This window comes from Prorops nasuta, unplaced genomic scaffold (assembly GCF_024137725.1).
Source record: "Prorops nasuta isolate Cenicafe-Biocafe unplaced genomic scaffold, Cenicafe_Pnas_1.2 PNAS00015, whole genome shotgun sequence".
NCBI classification, from domain to species: domain Eukaryota; kingdom Metazoa; phylum Arthropoda; class Insecta; order Hymenoptera; family Bethylidae; genus Prorops; species Prorops nasuta.
In genome coordinates this window covers 960,942-981,393 of record NW_027116812.1, presented here as the reverse complement: position 1 = coordinate 981,393, position 20,452 = coordinate 960,942, and the positions used below count along the sequence as shown (strand labels likewise).

At 38.0% G+C, this 20,452-nt stretch overlaps 2 protein-coding genes across 4 annotated transcripts; one reads left to right on the top strand and one right to left on the bottom strand.

Moving 5' to 3' along the window:
• Positions 1–3,431: 3,431 nt before the first annotated feature.
• Gycbeta100B (guanylate cyclase soluble subunit beta-1-like) lies at positions 3,432–19,375 on the bottom strand. Of its 3 annotated transcripts, XM_066735924.1 has the most exons (14): positions 19,238–19,375; positions 17,770–17,843; positions 16,650–16,750; positions 15,358–15,476; positions 13,935–14,090; positions 13,258–13,411; positions 12,917–13,071; positions 11,142–11,270; positions 10,968–11,050; positions 9,571–9,741; positions 8,733–8,970; positions 7,929–8,069; positions 7,646–7,803; positions 3,432–4,190 (listed from the first exon to the last, which is right to left on the bottom strand). In XM_066735924.1, exons 1-14 carry the CDS (start codon positions 19,238–19,240, stop codon positions 4,061–4,063), a joined length of 1,812 nt encoding a protein of 603 aa, XP_066592021.1. In that variant the 5' UTR covers positions 19,241–19,375; the 3' UTR covers positions 3,432–4,060. The 3 variants fall into 3 exon arrangements, with proteins under 3 accessions (XP_066592021.1, XP_066592022.1, XP_066592023.1); XM_066735925.1 differs by lacking the exons at positions 15,358–15,476; positions 16,650–16,750; positions 17,770–17,843 and having other exon boundaries at positions 19,238–19,315; XM_066735926.1 differs by lacking the exons at positions 15,358–15,476; positions 17,770–17,843; positions 19,238–19,375.
• On the top strand, positions 4,621–6,521 carry stops (SOCS domain-containing protein stops). Its single transcript, XM_066736265.1, has 2 exons — positions 4,621–4,798; positions 5,344–6,521. The coding sequence occupies exons 1-2, from the start codon at positions 4,669–4,671 to the stop codon at positions 6,246–6,248; spliced, it is 1,035 nt and encodes a 344-aa protein (XP_066592362.1). The 5' UTR covers positions 4,621–4,668; the 3' UTR covers positions 6,249–6,521.
• Positions 19,376–20,452: the final 1,077 nt, after the last annotated feature.

Genomic DNA, 20,452 nt, shown 5'->3' with positions numbered 1-20,452 from the left:
ATACATGTGGAATGAAAAAGTGAACGTAGTTTTTTTCTTTAGGTTTTTAATATTTAAAAAAGCAAACGTTTTTAATCAGCCGAGGGAGGTATGCATAACGGAATGAAGAGCGAAAGAGGGCCCTAATTTAGTAATGAGCTCTCACGCTGGCTAAAAAGGAAACCAAAGTCGAGCGCGTGGAATCCGTGCGGTTGGGATGGAGGAGGGAGTATTGAATGGAAAAGGAAAATCTGAAATCATCTGAAATTGGAGAGAGAAGGTCTGAGGCTCTTTTGAAAGTGCAGGGGAACGATGGAAGAGAGATCTTGAAGTGGGAGATCTTCAAGGTTTAGTGGGGAAAATATTCACGCGGAGTGGGAGTAAAACTGGTCTTGGGAGTTGGTTGCACTGAGCAGCTACCTACTACCCTACCCGACCACCATAATGCCTCCAACTACTACAAAACTGTGGCGTCCTCTATCGATCCTTCCAGAATCGACCATCTGATTTCTCATTTTAATACACTTGCCTGCTTACCGTTCACCGGCGTTCAGCATTCGTGTCCCACAATCTGTGTGCATAGACTTTTATACTCGGACCATTCTTCACATAACTCACGCAAAGCATCTTCCAAACCTGTACTCTATAGGGTGTATATTTTAAATTGTATCTGCTTTCAAACATAAACATTGATTTATCTGCATAGTTATAAGGGACAGATATCATTTTTCTTGTATAGAATATTTTTAAAACTACTTTCTATTCGCGTCCAAAATGATGTTTGGAGAAAAAATCATATTTCTTACAGTTACAGAGTAAAGTAAATTTTTGACTACATACTGTAGGGTTATTTAAAGAGTATGCATTGTGCATGTGTCTACTTAGATTTTTTTTGCACAAGAGTCTCATAACAAAACCTATCAATATTTTAGTTATAAATATTTATACACCGGGCAGTAGATTTTTTTTTCTCGTAGCAGAACTTTGTTTGCTGCTATCCATACAGAATAGCCCAGCAAAGAGATAACCTATATAGTCATTTCTAGGAAAATTATTTTCTTTTCAAAAAATGCCAGAACCAGTCCGCTAATGTTTGCAGAGGGAACATTATTTTATCACCGTAATTGACCTCGTCACAACAGAGCCTAACGCGGGAAGAGATTACTTTTCAACTCTTAAATGAATAGAGGGGTCAAGCCACACAACATTTTAAACTTCTTTTAATCTTCTTTACAGTATCATAATTTTTTATTTAAATCAACAGTGACCGAGAAATGACCTTCAGAAGTTGTAAAACAAGTTGGAGTTAACCTTTTACCTTTTAATGCATTAAATAGCGGACAGTGTTAATCACCGACTGCCATATAATGAAAAAGGTTTGGTTCGAATCGTATAGGTAAACATTTAAAATATCGTATTTTTTATTACATTCTTGGATAAAATGCGTTGTCTTAAATCTTGAAAGAGACGTTGACCAAGTAGTATAGATTTTATATACTTTTCGTATGACCCCATAAATATAAAACATCGAAAATATGTATGATTTTGGTATGTACCAATACTCACTTCTCTACTACCTACCTTATACAGACGCACCTGCCGAATTTCTCCGAGACTGCAGATGGAATGTCCTCTAGGGGCTTCCAGTTTAGTGAACGGAAACTTGCTCGTTAAAAATATCCTCGTCTTTAATTCAACACTTCTCACGTGTCTCTACGATATAGCTCCAAGCAACGTTCGTCCCATTCTGTCAATTCATTTTCTATACGAAAAACGAGTCTGGTAATAGAAATTTAATTCAATCTAAAATTTTCTTTGCAAATTGTTCTAAAAATTGTGCCGTAATACGTTGATCTTTTAATACTTTAGGTGCAATTTCCGTTCTCCAAAAGGTTACTAAACCTAAATTATTTAAAATCTCTTAGGCTCTTGCACCATAATCACCGTAATTGTTCGATTCATGGATGAAATAATGAAACAGGATATTTGGTAAATGTCAATTAAAACCGTCCGAAAGGGACAGGATGTTTGGTAGATATCGCTTGCTCACGCCGATTTCGCAGGTGAAGGTCGCTATCAAGGAAGACTCGAGAGTAGGAATAAGGAGAGATTAGCGCGTACGTTGGTAAGCGTGGAAAAATGATATAATCTTCCATACAGACACGCACGAACACACATTCGACTGTGTCGCGGATGTTGACTGTTAAATAACTGTCGATAGTTAAAGATAGCTGTAAACGCATTCCTCCACGCAAAACTCTCATGTTTATATCACCTAATTCACGTGTATAAATATAGTTATACTCGCAGTTTTGATCATTGCATAATCTTGTTTTTCGACTCATCAAGGATATTTTCAGAGCCGGTCATTTAAATACGGATGATTAAATGACGTAAGGATTTTTACACGCGTGAAATGTCTCTCCGGTCCTTCTTGCTCCACACACAGTTTATATCGCTACGCAAGATCGTCCGGATAATATGAATTTTTTGAGTTTTCACTGGCAGGTAGTCGAAAGAAACGAGCAAAGAAATTGTAATTGTTGGAGAACCGCTGGGAATAAACTGATCTAACGCTGTATTTTAATGCCTCGATACCATAAACGAAATACATAATAATTAATAATAGTGTACGGTGTATTTCGCCACTTTTACTGGGTCGCTGAAACCAAAATAGCTTTGCCACTCGTGTAACCACGATTTATCACTTAATCTTATGTTCACTGGCTTCACGCTGTATTATTTGGCCTTATTTCTACATATCTCATCTGGTAAACCAGTTATGTGTGTTACCGCTCAATTTTTCTTTTGCGTCGTGAAACGCGCAGTCAGCATATTCTTTACAAAGTATACGAGTGCACAAAGCACTGCATTAACTTTAATAGCAGAAGGATTGTCGTTAGTACCGAACTTAATGGGACCCTCTTGGCGCTTTATCGCAGGAAAAATCGGAATAATCGGTAAACGATTTTAAACGGGCAAATCGATAAATTGCCACAATTAAATTATACAGCTGATTAAAATAAGAGAAAGTAGTACACACGTCGAAGTAGATCATTGCGTAGGAAAGATTTTGTTTAATTGAATCGAGGAAATGGCGAATGCTGGAAAAAAGACTTGAAAAGCTCAAATACGGACTGGTAATCCAGATTTCTCGGTAGACCAGAGGTGGGTGTGTCTTGGGTCCGAAAGTTTACATGTGTAATGCTCGTTAAGTTGACCTTGCAGTATTCGCAAGATGCTTATATAGGACTAGAACAGGTTCCGTTACACCCTTCCAGCTATATGCATTCCATCGAGATATCTGGTTATGCTCGTTCCTTTTTTTCTTAATCGAAGAGAGGGAGAGGGAGAGAGAGGCTGTTTCGCACCAAGAAACCTACTAATGCGGTTAATCGCATGTGACCTGTCCAATAAGACGGGGTCATGGGGAAAAAAGAAAATCTCTCCCATACGATATAACCACTATATTTGATTGCCTTGTACACTTACAATTAGTAAACAGCTCATGATAGGCGTCGATGTACTGCACAGGCAATGCGCAATGGCGTAAATGATTACACTCGATCGATGAAAAAGATTCGCTTATATTTGTCGGTCGAATTACAAGACTCTTTATACCATGACTGTTTTTCCACTTGAAAGCTTATATCTAATTTTCCTCATTTTCTTGTCCAATTCAAAAATGTTTAGCTCGATTAAATTTAACGAATCGTTAGTAGGAATTTTTAGTATTATAGGTAAATATTCATTTCCTATGTAGATAGTTAATTAATTTTCCGCTGTACAGGAACGCCATTTATGCCATTTGCCGTGCTCGAACACTCGATCGTGAAAATGGCCAACGGTGCATTCGAAGAATTAAACATTTTTCAAGTATCATTAGGCAAAGTAACGCGAGAGGAATGTTGCACGACTCTTATTTCTATAGACTTGCATCTTAATTGAATAATTACATCGCTTATTTATATATATATTTTTGGATCCACCATGTTCGATGTTATGGCTTCTATGACAATATAGCTATTCTTGGACAAGAGACATTCTTCTTTCCACGTGCGTTAATTCTTTCGCTTTCCATTTACGCTGGTAGTTCGCGCTCCCTCGATAGGAACCAGACGTTCATGGGCTCTGATTTTCCTTTCATGGTAACCGGACCTCTGTACTCCAGGAGGAACTGTGGATCTTGATTCTCCGGCATACACAGATACCTGAAAATTAATCGAACATTTTACACACAGTCGAAGGAAAATTGAGCAATAATTCAATACTGGAAAGCGAGCGTGGAAATAATCCACAATCAGCTCCAGAATCGAAAGCTTCGCCGCACGACTAACCTACTATACTTAACGTCTAATAAGTTACACTCTAATTAAGATTATTAATAGTGAAAATGTAAGTGGATCGAGCGGTATACTTGAATATTACTATCGAATATGGTTGAAAACTCAAATTTCTCCAGTATTTGTTGAATCTGGTGATTTTTACATGTGCGAAGCGTGTGTATATAAGAAAGGTAAAAGTGAGAAGCTAGGAAGCCTTTGAAAGGAGCAACGTAATGCGTAATCAAATTACTTAGGGATATCGAAACAGTCTGTCTTCCCCCCAATAGTTCATTTCGACGTGAACTGTCGTGGAAAGAAGGGAACTTTCAGCAAATTAATAGTAAATTTGTGAGAAGAAATAAGGATGGAAGTGCTAATCGATTGCTATTTCGACAAATTGTTCGCAGAAATGGAGCGAAGTTGCTTGGCATCGAGATACAAGCGACGTGAATTGGTTAGCTACTTTTCAGACGTGATAAACAGTGTGGCGGAAGGTAACCAAAATAAAATCAGAGAGTAAAATAAATATCGAGCGTGCTATTCATGAAGTCGGTACTCGGTAGAGCTTGATGAATTGTAAATGTAGAGTGAAAAAGTTGGCAGTATTGGCAAGATTCTACGAGTTTTTGCCGAACACGACTAGGAAATGATAGCGCACGAGAAAGCGGAAGAAATGAAATATATGCGTTCCATAGATTCACTTTTTCGTGCTAGAACTCGGAAGTTGATGAATATTTTCTTATGCCTCGAATAAATTTCAATGTAGAAAATATTGACTAGATGTATCTATCATGAGAATCGCAATTAAAGAATTAACATTAAGGCATAAGAGTATTGGAATTACACGTATTTTTCTCGTGACTGAATTTATCGTTTCTCGATTAATCCTGCCATTATTTCCCATCGTCCTCTTACAATCCATACGAAAATATAGGTAATATTTAGTATAATGTACTCGAGATCGGGTTTGAATAGTGAAATGGATTCAATGTTGAAGAAGAATTTATAAAAATAGAATTGTGTCTGATGTTGGTTATAGCAGAGAATCTGGAGAAGCAGGACGTCTGCGAGAGAATAGTGCTTTCTGCGCTGCGCTACCACAACATAACAATGATGGAGAATGGGTCGGTGTGCTTGCTGGGCAAGTTTCACAACGTCCTCTACGTGGCAGCCAAGCTATGTTACGACTGGAGTCTGAGCAATAACGAAATCGTGACTAGACTCCTAGACGATATCTTCTATTGCGAGAAAACCTTCGAGAGAATCTTCGTGGGTGCCATTTTTGGCACGAGGGTGACCCATTTCCTCTCCGGCTGGAAGAGCGACTTTGAGGACCGCGAGGAAAATATAAAAGCCCTGGTTTATTTTATGGACCACGCGGTGATCGGTAGATTGGAGTACAGGTGTGCATCTTCGGTGATGAAAAGGAGGTTTATCGATGTTCCTATGGAAAGTTACGGCCAAGTACTACCATTGAAGGTAGCGATTCAACATGGCCGCCCGGATATTCTCCTTATCATGCTGAGATACGGAGCATCCGCCGAGTCCGATGCCCTGGCACCCTCTCCGTTAGAGATCTTGCTCAATAGACTGAACGAATTTGAAGCTCAGCCTGGCAAGGATCGAATTGATTATCCCGAGGCCCTCCTTGACTGCCTAAGATTCCTTCTAAGGACTATACCGAGTGCCGTTGTCAGGACTCCGCCTCACGTTGCTCTTCAAAGTGGAGTCTTCAGCCTTCCTTTGTACGAACAGTATCCGAATTTGGTGGCACAGAATTTGATACCTGCCGATAGAAGTGGAATACGCCCACCGGAGCTTCAGCATCTTTGTCGTTGCAAAATTCGCGATATCCTTTTCAAAAACTGGCGTTTACCTGCCGGAATTCAAACTCTACCTATACCACCCTCGCTCAAAGAATACTTGGATATTATGTACGATTGATTCTACGAGGATCGAACTTCAAAGTCTTGCTCGTTAAGCTCCTATATATATATATTTCTGCTTATACCACGTAAAATATGGACTCGACTCGGGATGTCTGTGAAAAGGAAACTAGTTTCTCAATCGCGCGAATCTCAAAGAATATACTGATATATTCTCAATGAACTACAGTGCATACGATACTCGCGCGGTTTTGCGTTTAATATTCAAGTATAGACGCTTGTCTACTTTTGTACGTTTTCTATATGAGAAGTTTCCTCGAAATAAAGAGCAGTCTTAGCGTAAGTTTTGTCCAATTAAAACCTGTAATTATATACTTCCACCGTCAATTAAGTATAAGCTGTTTAATCCCAATCTTTTCACAATAACTCGATCACCCGTTAGACTGAGAAGTCGATCGAACTTTTCGTTAAAGAATTAAGTACTTGTAGTTAGATCCTCTTATAAGTTTATGCACAAAACATCAATTTATTTTTATTCTCAGATAAAATTCTCGAGCTATAGTTTTCAGACGAACTATATATCCCGCGGGTTAATTAAGCTCTTCCTTCTCTCTATCAGAGTTTGATGAAAGTTGCGTCATGCATGGTACACTTGCCACGAGATAATAATATAACCGTATATCCGAACCGTTCGTTATACGAGGAGCATTAAGGGGCCGTTTGAAAGTCGCACCGTAACTTTTAACGTAGCTTCCCTCGCACCGGTTTTGAGCCTCGTAAAACGCATCGTAGTAAAGCTCGACCTGTAACGATCGGATTCTATCAGAAACAATCCAATATAAGAGTCTTATAACTCTCCCCCTACCTCGAATAGCGTGCCAACTCCGCGAACCAAGAAAAGGGACGCAGAACCTTGAAGAAATTTTCTAAACGTCTCCATAAATTCTAACGATGGATTTATGAAAACCATCGAAATCGATGAATATTTCTTCCGATCGATTCGAAGATAGCGATAAATAACGTTTTCTCTGCCAGTGACAATTTTACTCGGTGAGTCACCAGTTTTCACTCGAAACTACATTACGTTCGGAAGAAAATTTCTGTGTTTAACTATGTAATAGTTTTTATATTTTAACTTCCTTCTGTGCCAACACTTAAATTCACAGTGCCACGAGCATATAACTTTGCAAATATGCAACGAGGACAATGGATTAACAAAATTTTTTATTGCTGAATACTGAAAAAGACAGAATAATAATGAAACTGCTTTGTAACAGGGTCGTGCTTTTTGATTACGTGGCAAGCTACTTGAACTCTACGTGTTCCATTATCTAAATTAAATGTAAGCAATTTTCACAAAGACAATCTGTAGAAAATGAGAAATATTCCAATTGAATGAGATGACGTCTTGCAATTCCATTTAGAGATTGATCTTAATTATTTTATGCAATTTACCTATAAGCATCCTCCGATACATTAATTTTGCCAGGTTCACCGGTAGTTTCGGTCCGACTGGTGAGATTGACAGTATTTCCAAAAAGACAGTAACGGGGCATTCTGTGACCAATTACCCCAGTGACAACCTCTCCACTGTGGATTCCGATGGTGATTTTCTGTAAATCAATAGCACAGGGTTTAATCACATTTATTAATAGAAATTGATGGATCGAATTTCTGACATTTATTTATTTGTTTCTCGTATCAATCATCTATTATTATTATTATTTCAAGCACTCACAACGGGTTCACCATCGATTTGAACTTCGTCGGCTGCAAGATCCATCATATCTAAGGCAAGACGAGCAATGCATCTTGCATGACAGCGACAGGGCTCGGGTAAGCCGCTCACGGCCATATATTTGTCACCGACCGTTTCCACCTAAATCAGCCAAGCAATTAGCATAATTTCCAACCATATTTCCTGTTAAGTGGAAGCATTCGAAATTCGTTTAGTCAAACTTTGATAGATTAATAATTAAACCGGAAAAAGGTTAAAAATAACTAAATAAATTAAAGTACAAATGGAAAGGATAAAGTCCGGAGAAGTTTCAGTATCTTCGAAGCAGCAAAGTTCTATTTGATTCTCAGTTCCGCAGAGCCGAGAAGGTATAATGCACTCGAGTAATAATACAATACACCGACGCCCTAATTTCATTCCACCTGGGCACACAAAGTTTTTCCCTTCCGCGGAGTTTTATGGAAGATGAAATAAATCAATATTTTAGCGAGCCAAAGCCTGCGGAAATTGATTTATAACTCAAAACGACTACAAAACTGCTTTTTATGGGAGTGCATGGAGGCGAGAATCTAGTGGAATATTTATCTTCGGACAGGCATCATCTCCTTTCCTCGTATGCAGGCAGGCAACCGATAGAAAAGGCCAGTAAAGTTTGTTTCTCTGAAGGAAAAGTAGTAAAACTCGCTTGGCTTTTTTTCTCTCAGAAGTTAAAGGAATCTCGGGATGAAATTTGGTCGAATCACCTCTGAACGAGTGATGCGAAAATTCTTCCTACAATTTGATAAAGAGCCCGCGTCTTCTTACCTTGTAGACGTTTGGATTTTTCTTAGGATCCGTAAGGACGTCAAAGGCTATATACAACTGATTGAGCATGTTAACGATCTTCATGGCGCCGTTCGAGTCTGTGTGAGCAGCGCAATATGCCCCGAAGCCGACGATCCCGGAGAACAGGAGTGTCACGCAATCGTATTTCCTTGCAGGCACCGGCCTAGAATGTCTCAACTCGCTTGCCACCGAAATTGGCAGCACCGAGTAAAGCAACCTGCAATAAAAACTCAATGTAAGCGCTTTCCTAGACACCTGCGGACAGTTGCCAAGATTCTGTATCAATGTTTATCAAGAATTTTATACATATATGTATTAGGAAGTATATAGCTTATATAGTAGCTACACTATATATAAATACTTTGCAAAATGTAATTACGAGGTGAAACAGTAATTCGGGAAACTCCAAGTGCACGTTATGCAAGCTTATTAGCATGGAGCAAGCTTTTAAGTACAAAGAATAGAAAGTTGGTAGCTTATCAATTTGCATAATGCATCATCCCATGGCGAGTCATTCGAGAGGTATTTAAAGAAACGTGTATCAACAAAGGAAGAGAGCCTGAACAATGAGAGATAAATTATAAAGTTTTAGGTAATATACAACCTTTTATTTGATACGATTTGTCTAAACAATACCCGTAGTTAAAAATATACGAAATGGTGTTAGGGAAGAGAGTTTTAGTCAAGGAGACATCAGATCGGGCTTTATAAAATAGCATCGATAAGGAGAAGCTGCAGTAATCGTGGAGGGACGAGGTCGGGGTTTGGAGAAGGAAATCAACTTTAATCAGGAAACTCTCTCGACGGAAATGCTTACCTGTCTGTTTTCTGTTTCTCACCATCGAGCTCGCGGTACGTTTGTTGAAGTTTGTCCGTGAGCAGCTCGAGATTTCTTGTCAACTTGTAATCCGCCTCGAATTGCTCGGACATCAGCACCAAATCTCTCGTTGCGTCGTGCAGAGGAACGTCACTCAGGTAGAGTCCTCGCCTGTAATAACAATTCTTATCTCTCGAATAATCATTGTTTCAGTAAAAAAAAAAAAAAAAAAATCTGACATAGCTTCACGCGAGCTTTCCTTTCCTATTTCTCCATGGCAATGCAAATGCCTAAGATGGATTTTCTATGTTATCGAAAGTTCCGGACCGATAAGATCGTTCCATTTTTATCTGCAAGCAAGTCGCTCTTCGCGTTTATTCGAAAGAGAAAGATGCGCGAATGGAAAATGCCAATATACATATGATAACTTTTATCAGCATTGAGAACTTTCTACTTTTCCAAGGACGTTCCCCGTTCTTTTCGCCCCGGGCTCGTACAATGCTGTCATTCAGGAAAGTCCGGAAATTGCGAAAGCTCCAACTCTGTTTATGCTATAAAACTATGGCTTGATATTCAACTATAAAAAAACTGAAGAGTTAAGCAGAGGCGAGAGAAAAGGAGGAAAGAATATACACATCCCTTAGTGTACATGTTGTGGTACCATTATAGTGGAGTAAATGAAAAAAGAAAATTGAGAAGCGAGGAGTGGAAAAAGAAAAGCTTATATTCCGGAAATATTGTTGGGCTTTGAAGGGTGCTCGCTCGGTGAAATCTTGGACACGAAAACTTTTCCATGACTTTGAGGATGCTTATCCTTCCGCCAATCGATTTATCCAAACGAACTGTAAAAAGTTCTTGCTAAAACGGCTTTGTTTTTCAAATCTGCAACCTCGGCCGAGCAAAAATTGCAAAACTTGTGCGAGCAAATAAGCAATAGATTTCTCACTATATGTAGAGTACTCTACAAATTATGTCTCTCTAAACTCTCAGAAGCAACTGAAGCTTGCATAAATTATATACCGATAAACATTCCAGCTTTATACTTTTAAAAAACTTTAGAATTATTATTCGCAGAAACCATACCAAAGTTGAAATTGAATTGAACTCAGATGGTATATGTGTCTGTGTGGGTGTATATATATATATGTTACTGTCAGGTGAGTAATAAGTTACTTTTTAGAACCATGAGAGAGCTCGCTAATACGTGAACGATATTGTGCACTGCTCCACGTGGTAATGTAAGCAATAGCTGTTAGAATATGTACTATATATAAGAAGACACACCCTAACAATAAATCCGAAATTACATCTAAGATTTAAGTAAAATTTGTTTGACCAAGATATTCTGTTTCTGAGAGACTTGAATGCTGGACATCTTTTATAATTATAATTTTTACCTGGTTAGGTCATCAAGATTCATCACGCTGGGGTAGCAGAGGAAAATCACTACGTCTGATTCTGGTATGTACAGCATTTGGCCCTGTAACCCAAATAAATTTTAGGAAAACAAATAGAAATCATTACAGATTTCGATCAACAATTATTAAACCTTAAGGTACGTAGGTACTAACCTTCAAGCGCAAGTACGAGTATTCTTCGGAAGCATCAACATGCATTACACCTTTTTTTGTTCTGAGCACGTAAACCGTATTAATATGCGAGAGTATATTTTCGAACGTTAACTCCAAATGTGGTCTGACCTACAAGAGGAAAAATGGATGGGGCGAATTAAAATGTGCGAAACGAAAATTACAGTTTACTTGTATTTGCATAACAAAAAAATAAATGAGAGCAAATAGAGTAGAGACTGTTTGGTCGATTTTGCATGCACCGACACGAGTCATGGAGCGCGAATCACCGAAAATACGTAACAATAACAATAATTTTCAGAATAAAGTCCTATCGATATACCAGCAATTCAACGCAATCATAGCATTTATGTAATAGGAAGTAATTTTCAGCCCCTTTCTAACATTAATTATTCAGCTTCTGCAATAATATATATATATATATATATATATGTGTGTGTGTACTCTATGCAGATTGATGATATAAATAGCTACATGCAAATAACTTGGACTAAATAACTATTAATATCAAAGGGTCAAATTTTCTAGCAAATTTACTAAATAAGATTCTTTCCAATTTTCTGCAATGTTTATATAGCTTTCATGCAATATACATTGTAGAATGAATCAGAATTTATATTATTCTGAAAAATTATTGTTTTGGATGAAATACGTAAAAAAGCAAATTCTTAAGTTATACATATGTAAAAAATAGATTCAAAAAATGCAACGTAGAAAATTCAAATTAATCAGTGCATTACCTGCACGATAATGTTGCGTCTTAAGGTATTTCTGTTATTTTCATCATAGTTAACATTTGTTTTAAATTTCGATTTGTTATTTATAGAACAATTACCTATGAGCAACTAAAATTTGGGCTTGTCTGACCCTTTTTTTCGAGAGATATTCTCTAGTAAAAAACAACTTTTAAACTTGAAAAATATTATTGACAGACTACTTAATTATATAAAAGAAATGTTAAAATTTAAAAACAAATATGCACCCCATACCCTGAAAACCATAATAGAAATACCTTACGTCAAATAATGAATATCGATCGATAAAGTAGTTTTCTGATCTATTTGCATGTTAAACAAAGCGTGCGACGTCACCGCGCCCGCCGACCGGGGAACGGAGAAAATCTGTGTGGTAAATCGATACCGTTAACATTTTCGACCTATCCAAATTCAATAGGATTCAAATTTAACGTAATGGTTATTAGCACTGGTAAGGACTGATATTATCGAGATAAACGACAAAGCAGACTATTTATCGGAGAAAACTGATCTTTCCGATAAAACAAAGAGAGAGAGAGAGAGAGAAAGAATATCTATCTGTAATAACTATTGAGATCGCTGATACCTGATTAGCTTTTATTATCAGGGCGAGAGTTATTCGACTAAAAATTAGGTAAATTCTTGAATTCCTCTAAATCCTTCCACTCGATCCGGTTGAACAGTTGGATCAAACGATATTTTTCTTCTCTATTATTATTAATTACAGAATTTATCTGGGATGCGAGTTTAATGAATTTTCGGGATCCCGCTGCAAATTAATTTGAAACGAGGAAATAGCTGAGAGGGATCGCGCGACGCGAGTGATCTGCAGTTGCATCATGGATGATAAGAGAAGTTGAGGAAACTCTGATGGCAGGAATTGAATTGGCGATTTCTCTGTGAGGTCATCGAACGGGGAGTTTCGCAGTAAAGAATTTTCTCCGTTCATTGCATTCACGTTCACGCATCTAACAAGCAACATTTGCTTCTCTCGAGACTTACTGGCAGAAGAATGTCGTTTAATTTGCAATTGCCGCTGCAGACCTGAGGTATGACGCGCGTAATGGTGCATCCAGTTTGTACTATTGTCAGTTCCCGATTAAACATCAGGTGAAATGGAAACACCCGACAGAACGTCATCGGGCTGACTTTTGGTTCTTCCCCATGACACATAAATACATTTTGTTAGAATCATTTTGTCATAATCAGTCCACTGCATCACAAATTGCATAATATGTTACATACAGATATTTTTTTTCACTATATTAAGATTTTTCAGTATAATTGATCAAGGCACAAGCATTATGTATACAAGTGTGTGTGAACTTTTGGCACTGACTTACCTACTGATAGAGTTTCTAAATCGGCGATCATCGGTTTTGAAACTACACCTGGTCCCGAACTCTCGGTTATCAGAAACTGCACATGATCGCACTCGCTCTTAGTCTTGAGAATCTTCATATCAACATCAGTATCATGGAGTTTCTTAGCTACAGTCTGCGCAAACGAGAAAGTTACCAAAGTTGTAATCAATTATTATAGCTATGCTTGTGTACGCATTCCCTCGAAATCCGTCAATGTTTTATCAAATCACTAGAATTATCTCCAATTCAATCATTTTCACTCGATTCACCTTTTTGACTTGCGTAACTTGAAATTCGCTTTCCATCCAATCATTATAGATTACGTCAGAAATTTTCAAATGGTGTAATTGAAATTATGTTTGGTATTCCAGCTACTTTCGACAAAATTTAATCTTTTCGGTTTGAAACTGTAAAAGCAAAGTGATTATCCTTCGCAAATGCAAGCTTTCTGCAACTCATCGTACATTTTCGAAATCCTCGGAAAATGTGAATTAATTGTGCACCTTACGAGCGAGTTCGTTTAGCGATCTCTAATGGTCTGTATGATTGATCGAGTTCTATTGGGAGAATGGTGGTGAAGAGGAGGAAAATTCGGAGACATTTAACGAGAGTTTTGTCAGAGTTCATTAATAATCAGAGCAGTCGATGGTAGGTACCTTAACAATTCCAATGACAATGTACTCCAGTCCTGGACGATCCGAGTAATAGTGAAGAACGAGTGCACCATCCTCGGGTCTTTCCGTGCAACGGAATGAAGGTGCCCTCATTCCAGGGTACAAAGTGCCCAAGTGATCGTGAAGTGCATCCAAATTCTATAATTCGTATTGAAACGTTAAAAAATTTTCTCTGCAAAATCTGAACGAAATCAAATGAAAATAATGTCTTCAAGAGGCAAATTATTGCGATTGTATTGTTGAGAATTGCTGTTTTGCCTGGGGATCAATACGACAAAGACCGACGATAAAATAGAAATATAAAATTTCGAGAGAATCATGCTGCACAAATATGGAAATATGAGATTTCAAATATACTGGCACGTTCTAATAGTACAAAGTAAATATAATGGCAACAGCAGTTTCTTCGATGTGACAAGAATAAACTGTCGCAATGTGAGACTTTACTAAAACGCGAACAGAAATGAAAAGTAAAAAAAAGAAATGACGATCATAATAGCTTTTCATCACAACCTTCGTCGTTTTCAACAATTACATTACGAATTCACCCGTGAAAGAACTTGCGCCGCAATTTTCTTCACAAAGGAAACCTTTGAAAAATCAGGAAAATGCTGACGTAAGCGTGATTTCCCTCCTTTCTTCTTTTTCTTTCCAAATTCACCATATAAACAAGATTGTACAAGTTGTACGAAAAATGTTAAATGGTTTAATTAATGTCTTAGATAATCTATGCGTGACTTACTATTGTAATAGCATACTATAATATATTCAAAATTCTTGCGCATTACCCATCATGGGAAAAACTGGTTTAACAAGTGTTGCAAACACAGCGATTTTAATAAACGCGATCATGCACACACAAACAACGTAAGAGAAATGCTTGGTAGAATTAAGAGCGCGCGTAATCAATTGCTTCACATGCAATACATTTGCCAGAATCGTGCGTCGAATGCAAAGCCTGAGCGCTAATTTTTCTTATCAAATTTGATAACTATCACTAAATGACAATACTAAAGATCAGTTGTTTCGAACAAAGAAACCTTCTTTTGTTCTCGTATAGCTTGTGTTGCACTATCAATTTACTTGTTAAAAAGGCGAAAATACATATAGTTATCAGACGAGGTACCCATTTGTCCATTGACGTAACTCGATACTTCATTCAAATTCTGCGAATGTGTAAAAAAAATGTACGCGTCGCACGTATTTGATTACAGCATCGTACAGTAAAATCAAAGCGGGCAATTCTGCATTTCTGTAAAGAGAAAGGCCTGCTTCGCTGGGAAAGCGATTCGCGTGTGGAAGCAAATTGCACAAAGTATTATTCCGGCAGTTTCCCCATGTAGCGAAAGGGTCACGCTGCTGCGAGATAGAATCGCTCTACTTCAATTTGCCAGCGGCAATTTACCTGCAGGAAATCCCTCGGCGTTGCCCCCAGGACCTGCAGAATTTTGTCGTATCCAGAATCCTGACAGAACTCGAAAAACATCCGGCCAAAAAGCTCGAGGATCTCATTAGCCGGAATCTCTAAATGGCACAAAGTCCAACAGCAATATATCAATTAATCTACGAGCTCCTTCGTCTTTCATCTAATTTAATGCTACCATTCCCCCCTTCGCTGTTGTTTTTTTTTTGCAGGGAAAATACTATTTCCAGCTTATTTAAAAACTATCGTATAGATTTAATCTTCGAAACTCTCATCTAGTTTCACATGAATTCAGTCCCTAATTAAATTGCGTTAGGCGTTAAGGTAAAATTATTATTATACGTGATCCAAATTCTGATTAAATTTTAATTCACATTCCTGAAGAATACGCGTGGCCTGCAATTAGTCTCTTATCGAATTTTTGCAAAATTTTCAAGATCTTGTTATGTGGGACGCTATGGAGGAGAGCTAGAATCTTCCCTTGAGATTCCAGGCTATACCCAAAGTGAATTTTAATAGTCGAATACCGCTGATAGAGTGATTTGTTGCCTAGTTTATCAGGATGTAATCACCGATTCGTAGCAGTCACAATGCCATCGAATAATCTATTCGTAATGCATTGACCAATTAATAAGCCTGATCACTAATTAGACAAATGAGTTTAGTAGACCACTAATCAGTGTTTAGTCAAAAGCTCAGTTACATTCGTTAAACCGCTTTTCACTGCACATGCGTCACGTTCATACTAATTACAGGTGCAGGAATCTCATTATGCAATACAATTATTAATTTAATTTTCATCAAATTAATTTCACAATGGCTGAGGACAAAACTATGTATATAGAACTGTACATAATGCATAATGAACTATATCGATCGGAGCGTTGGAAATTCTTATTACGAGCATCGAAAGAAATGTATTATTAATTGCACTATATATATGCATACGCGATACGTTATAAAGGAATAGGAAATGAATCATTTGCAAGATATGTTACAGCTACTCTTTGGATAATTACCGGTCATTAGAGCAAGCGTAAACTGGCTTCTTAACTAAATTTCAATCGAATGGATAAAGATGCAATTAGAATTGTGCGTAACGAACCACGACATAATAACATATAATCAGGAAGAAAGCGACGATACCTCTGATGCTGTTGTTAGGATCAGCAATAGGAAACTTCCGATCTTACAGCAAGGTTTACTCTCGAGTCAACTTATCGCGCGACAATAATCGTAATTGATTTCTCTTGAATAGAAGCAAACATACTTACTCAGACGATTTACGGCCGCTGATATAAGATTGTAAGTGATTTCGTCATCATAGATCTGCCTGACAAGAAATTGCCCTTCCATTAACACTGCTGCGTCTTTCCTGAATCGAAGGCATTCAACAATTAATTTTCATTGTTTTGCTAAATCTCTCGCCTGCAAGTATGATCAATCCTTTTTTCCACCGTACGTAAGAATAACAAAAACAGGTATTATGGCAGTTTTGCAAACAGTTGGAGCCGCTTTGCTTTTATTAAATTTTTGTAACAGAGATTGAAAAACACCTCGCGCTTTGATGTGGATATGAGGTGTCGCTTAAAGCTCGCTCCGTAGATTGGCGCGGCTTTTAAAAGCTCGGTTATTAAAACGCTGTGTTACCCGCTCTTTACATGCCCGGGAAATAATAATCACATTGTTCAAAATTTAAAGTAAAAATGCTTGAATTCGCAATGCGAAGAATGTACTGTAATTTAGCCCCATTAAACATATTCAGGATGGGAATGAGAGTCGGTGTTACTGTGTTAGACAGAGACAGAGGCGGATATAGAAAAAAGGGTGGGTAGGGGCCGGGAGGTTTAATTAAATTCAATTTAGGCCAAGCAAAATGATACTTTAATTAACAAATATTTGGTATAAGTGGGCGCTACGAAATTCCATTTACGCCAAGCAAAATGACCCTTTACACGAGCGTTTAAGTGTCATTGTACTGCTCTCTACTGTATGCCGCATATTTACCGCTGAATTTACATACAGTCATCGTTAGTGAGGATATTAACACTTCACAAGCTTGCGAGTAATCGCCCGAGGATAAATAATTATAGAAACTTCTAATGCAAAATTGTTCGGGGCTCGGTAAATTGCAGGTAGTAAACAGTCCCAGCGAGACAAATAGTTTAATTTCTTCTTTAACGAGCAATAGCTATTTATCTCCACGGATTGAGCGGAGAATTAAATGTCGTTTAAACTCTACCTAATCGATGAATTCATTTTCTTACTTTGCTGGGTTTGGGATTGCACGAAAGAGTCTTGTGGAATTTCCGTCACGAATTAACTATACTTCGAAATTAATTATAATAATATATGTACTATATATGATTACTTCAAAAATTATTGTATACCTACTTTATTGCCTCCCATGTTTCGCTGTCAAAAGTTTTCACCACCAGCAGCTCGAGAGCGTAGTTCACGAACCCGTACTGTACAAATGGGAAGAAAAACCAGAGTAGAGATTGTTAAGATGTGTCTCTCCGCGGGGGAGAAGGAGTAAAGAGAGTAATGCGAGAAATGCTTTGTGACCTAGTCAACTTGAGCGTCATCAGGCAAAACCGTGTCACGTCAGTTTTACCCGTGACTCTGTCCGTGTCACTCTGCATACTCAATTGACAGGTAAACCCAGAATTAAACGGTTTTACATATATATACATTTGACGTACACCTAGCAATGTTAATTTTTTCAAATGTCAGATTAATAATTCTACATAATTCTCAAATTTCGCAACAATCGAATATCTGCCTTTAAAGTCTTCCAGACACAGCAGCCGATTAAAACTACTCGACCAGAGTCGATGAAATAAATACAACTGAGGATTGAAGTTTATATTTATAATTAAAACAGTGTTTCGATCGAATTTGTGAAAGATTCCTGAAATTAATTAGTGATTTTTAAATTAACCGTGATTTTCATTCAAGTTTTAATATAATTAGAAGTTGTTTCACTACTACTATCAATATAATCAGTCAGCTGGTTTAAGTAATTCAATGGAACAGTAAGTTTCGATTGAATTAATCTGGTTGAATTAGTTTTATTACGGGAAATTAAATAATTAGGAAACAATATGAGAGGCTCCTCAATAATCTTCGATAGTTCTCGTTTAATTGTTCATCGGTAGGGAGTTTACAGCGATCCAAGGTTCAAGAGAAATTAATCTCGAGGAAATACGCATTGTTTGGAAGGCGAGCGTCGATGTGTATAACAGTTAACTACATGTACGCATTACAACATCGACGCCAATGTACACCACACGTTATTGGTTTTTAATATTTTTGGTCCGCTCCTCCACCCGCTAAGTTTTACGTGACACGAGCTATTCATCCTCGACACTTTTTGACAATGCTCCATTGTTTCGCCAATAAAGATTATTAATAGATTGTAGCCTTTCTATTAAAGAAATCGATAAAACTGACTAAGGCAGAAATGCACGTATCTTAAAGCTACGATGAATGCGGTATGCACTAATGTCCCAAGCGAAAAGTGTCAAGAAATTGGTAAGTTATAGAACTAAATCTTAGTCTGTACCATCGAAATATACATAAACATATACGCGTGAACTTTAATCTGTCACTCGTGAATGTTCAGGGATTCTGTTGAGATTGGCATGAAGTATAATAAAATAGCACATAGTCGCGGGGGTGCGCGCGCCAATGAGCATAGCTCTTCTGTCTTGTCAATGGTATAAGCACGTGAATCCGATGAATGTTGCGAGTGATGCGGTGAAGAGAAGTCCGAAGTGTCACGTGAATAGAGAGAAAAGCAAGAAAGCGACCGAGTAAGAAGACGAAGAAGCTAGGTTATAGGAATGGAAAAACGTACCATGATGCACCTTGAGGAAAGGATAGGTGCAGGGTGCCGGGTGCTTTTTCCGAATCATTCCATCGTAATTGAGGCGGGAGCCTTCGTGTTTACCTCGTGCACACGAGTCGCGAACTGCTGCTGGGTATCCACTCGCCGAAGACGATATCGATTTTAACCTCTGCCAGGTTGGAAGCGCCATCTGAACGCAACCCCGCGTGGCTCACTTTGCGTGTCACCCCGCCCCTCGAGCCCCTACAACCCCTCAAATCCCACCCTTTTACATCATGATGGCCTGGAACTGACGACGCTATAACTCCCTCAATGAATACTTAGAAGACCTTAAGGCTAACGAACAAGTCAAGCTTCTTATTGAGCACCAAGATTCTTTTTTTCTAAAACTCCACCCTTCGCATTTCTATTCTGAGCCTCGAAGAAATCTGCCACTGCACACAGTAGCTGCTTTTCTTTAGAGCCCTTACCGCAATGAAAATTCTATATATATATATACAGTATACAGGGTGTGTGATTATTTATGACCGGCTCGAAAGCAGTCTTTCGATAATACTGTAATATGCAATAAAAACTTTCATACAAATTTTTAACACGTTCAATATTTGCAGAGTTACATAACAATATATTTGAGCCAAGAGAGTCTACATAATTTTTTACGCCGCTTGGCGAGCATCAATAATATTAAAAAAGTCTACAAGAGCTTTTTCTATTGCAAATTACAAAAGCCAAACGCTGCTTTCCGGTTCGTCACGGGTAATCACATATCCTGTATGCCAATGTTCAATAACTAGCTTCGTTCTTTGTAATATATTTTATTGTTTCGATATGTTCCATTGAGGAAAGAATCGATTTTTCACTGGGTCTGAATTATTAAGTCTCTGATGGCAGGTAAGGTTTGGGTATGGGTAAACCTAATGGTTTCCTCCCTTCCCGTATTCATTTGGAGAACTGTATCGTATAGTCAGCTGCAGGCCTTGTTAAGTTTGCCAAAGTACATCTTCCAAGCCAGATCATGTCTATGTCTGAAACTGCCGTGATAAACTCTATTAATGGCAGAGCAAACAAGATATTCTGCGTCCAGGGCCCTCTAATAACAGAATTAGTTGCAATCGCGCGTACAATATCATCCCTTACTTTCAATAAATTTACCGATTCAAGCAGCCTAAGCCCTAGCAACGCCATCAAGACACCATTCTTGTCCGTATAAATCAATCAACCTTT